Source organism: Chaetura pelagica, unplaced genomic scaffold (genome assembly GCF_000747805.2).
Source record: "Chaetura pelagica isolate M959 unplaced genomic scaffold, ChaPel_1.0 scaffold103, whole genome shotgun sequence".
Lineage (NCBI taxonomy): Eukaryota > Metazoa > Chordata > Aves > Apodiformes > Apodidae > Chaetura > Chaetura pelagica.
In genome coordinates, this window is record NW_009953004.1 from 2,275,340 (window position 1) to 2,276,072 (window position 733).

General features: G+C 66.2%; 1 protein-coding gene across 1 annotated transcript in view; it reads right to left on the reverse strand.

Annotated features, from left to right (window-relative positions):
• Positions 1–220: 220 nt before the first annotated feature.
• The window catches only part of LOC104387823 (putative P2Y purinoceptor 10), a 29,392-nt gene continuing 28,879 nt past the window's right edge, over positions 221–733 (reverse strand). The window contains exon 3 of the mRNA XM_009996614.1: positions 221–715. Within this exon, the coding sequence (XP_009994916.1) occupies positions 221–715 (495 nt within the window). The remainder of the gene's footprint in view (positions 716–733) is intronic.

Consider the following 733-nt stretch of genomic DNA (forward strand, 5'->3'; position numbering starts at 1 on the left):
GGAGCCCAGCTGTGCCCCGGCGCAGGAGAAGCACCAGCATCAGCTTCTCGGGTGTCTCGACAGTATCACAACGCAGAACATTGTACCCAGCTCAACCGGCAAGTCTTTTGGCACGGAAACGTCTCTTTTGGGTCCCACCCTGGCAGCCGTGGCACAGCAGGGTAAGTCAGGACTTCTCTGGAGCCCTAACAGGAGCACCCGGAGGGGAGCGGCTGAGGCCTCAAGAGATGGACTCTAGCAGGAGCTCGTCGGGCGGCGCGGCGGGGATTTCCATGCTGTTCATCCCGCCCAAGAACTTGGGGAGGGACCAGAACTTGAGGCGTGGGAGGTTTCTCCTCCGGACGCGGAGGCGGCGGCCGGGGCAGCGCAGCAGCTGCTCCTGGAACTCGGAGGTCATGAAGTAGTAGAGGACGGGGTCCAGGCAGCAGTTGAGGCTGGCCAGGCACAGGGACACGGGGTGGAAGCGGAGGGCGCCGCGGTGCACGGCGCAGTCCCGGATGAGGTGGTGGGGGGCGAAGCAGACGAAGAAGACGGCGGCGCAGGCCAGGACCATGCGCAGGGCCTTGCGCTTCTCGCCCGTGCTCGGCGGCTGCCCCGGGAGCTCCCGCAGCGAGCGCCGCATCTTCCACGTGCAGCAGGCGATGGTGCCGAAGGGGATGACGAAGCCGAAGAGCTCGGCCACCGTCACCAGGGCGATGGAGGCTGCCGGGCTCAGCTGTTTCACGACCAAGAC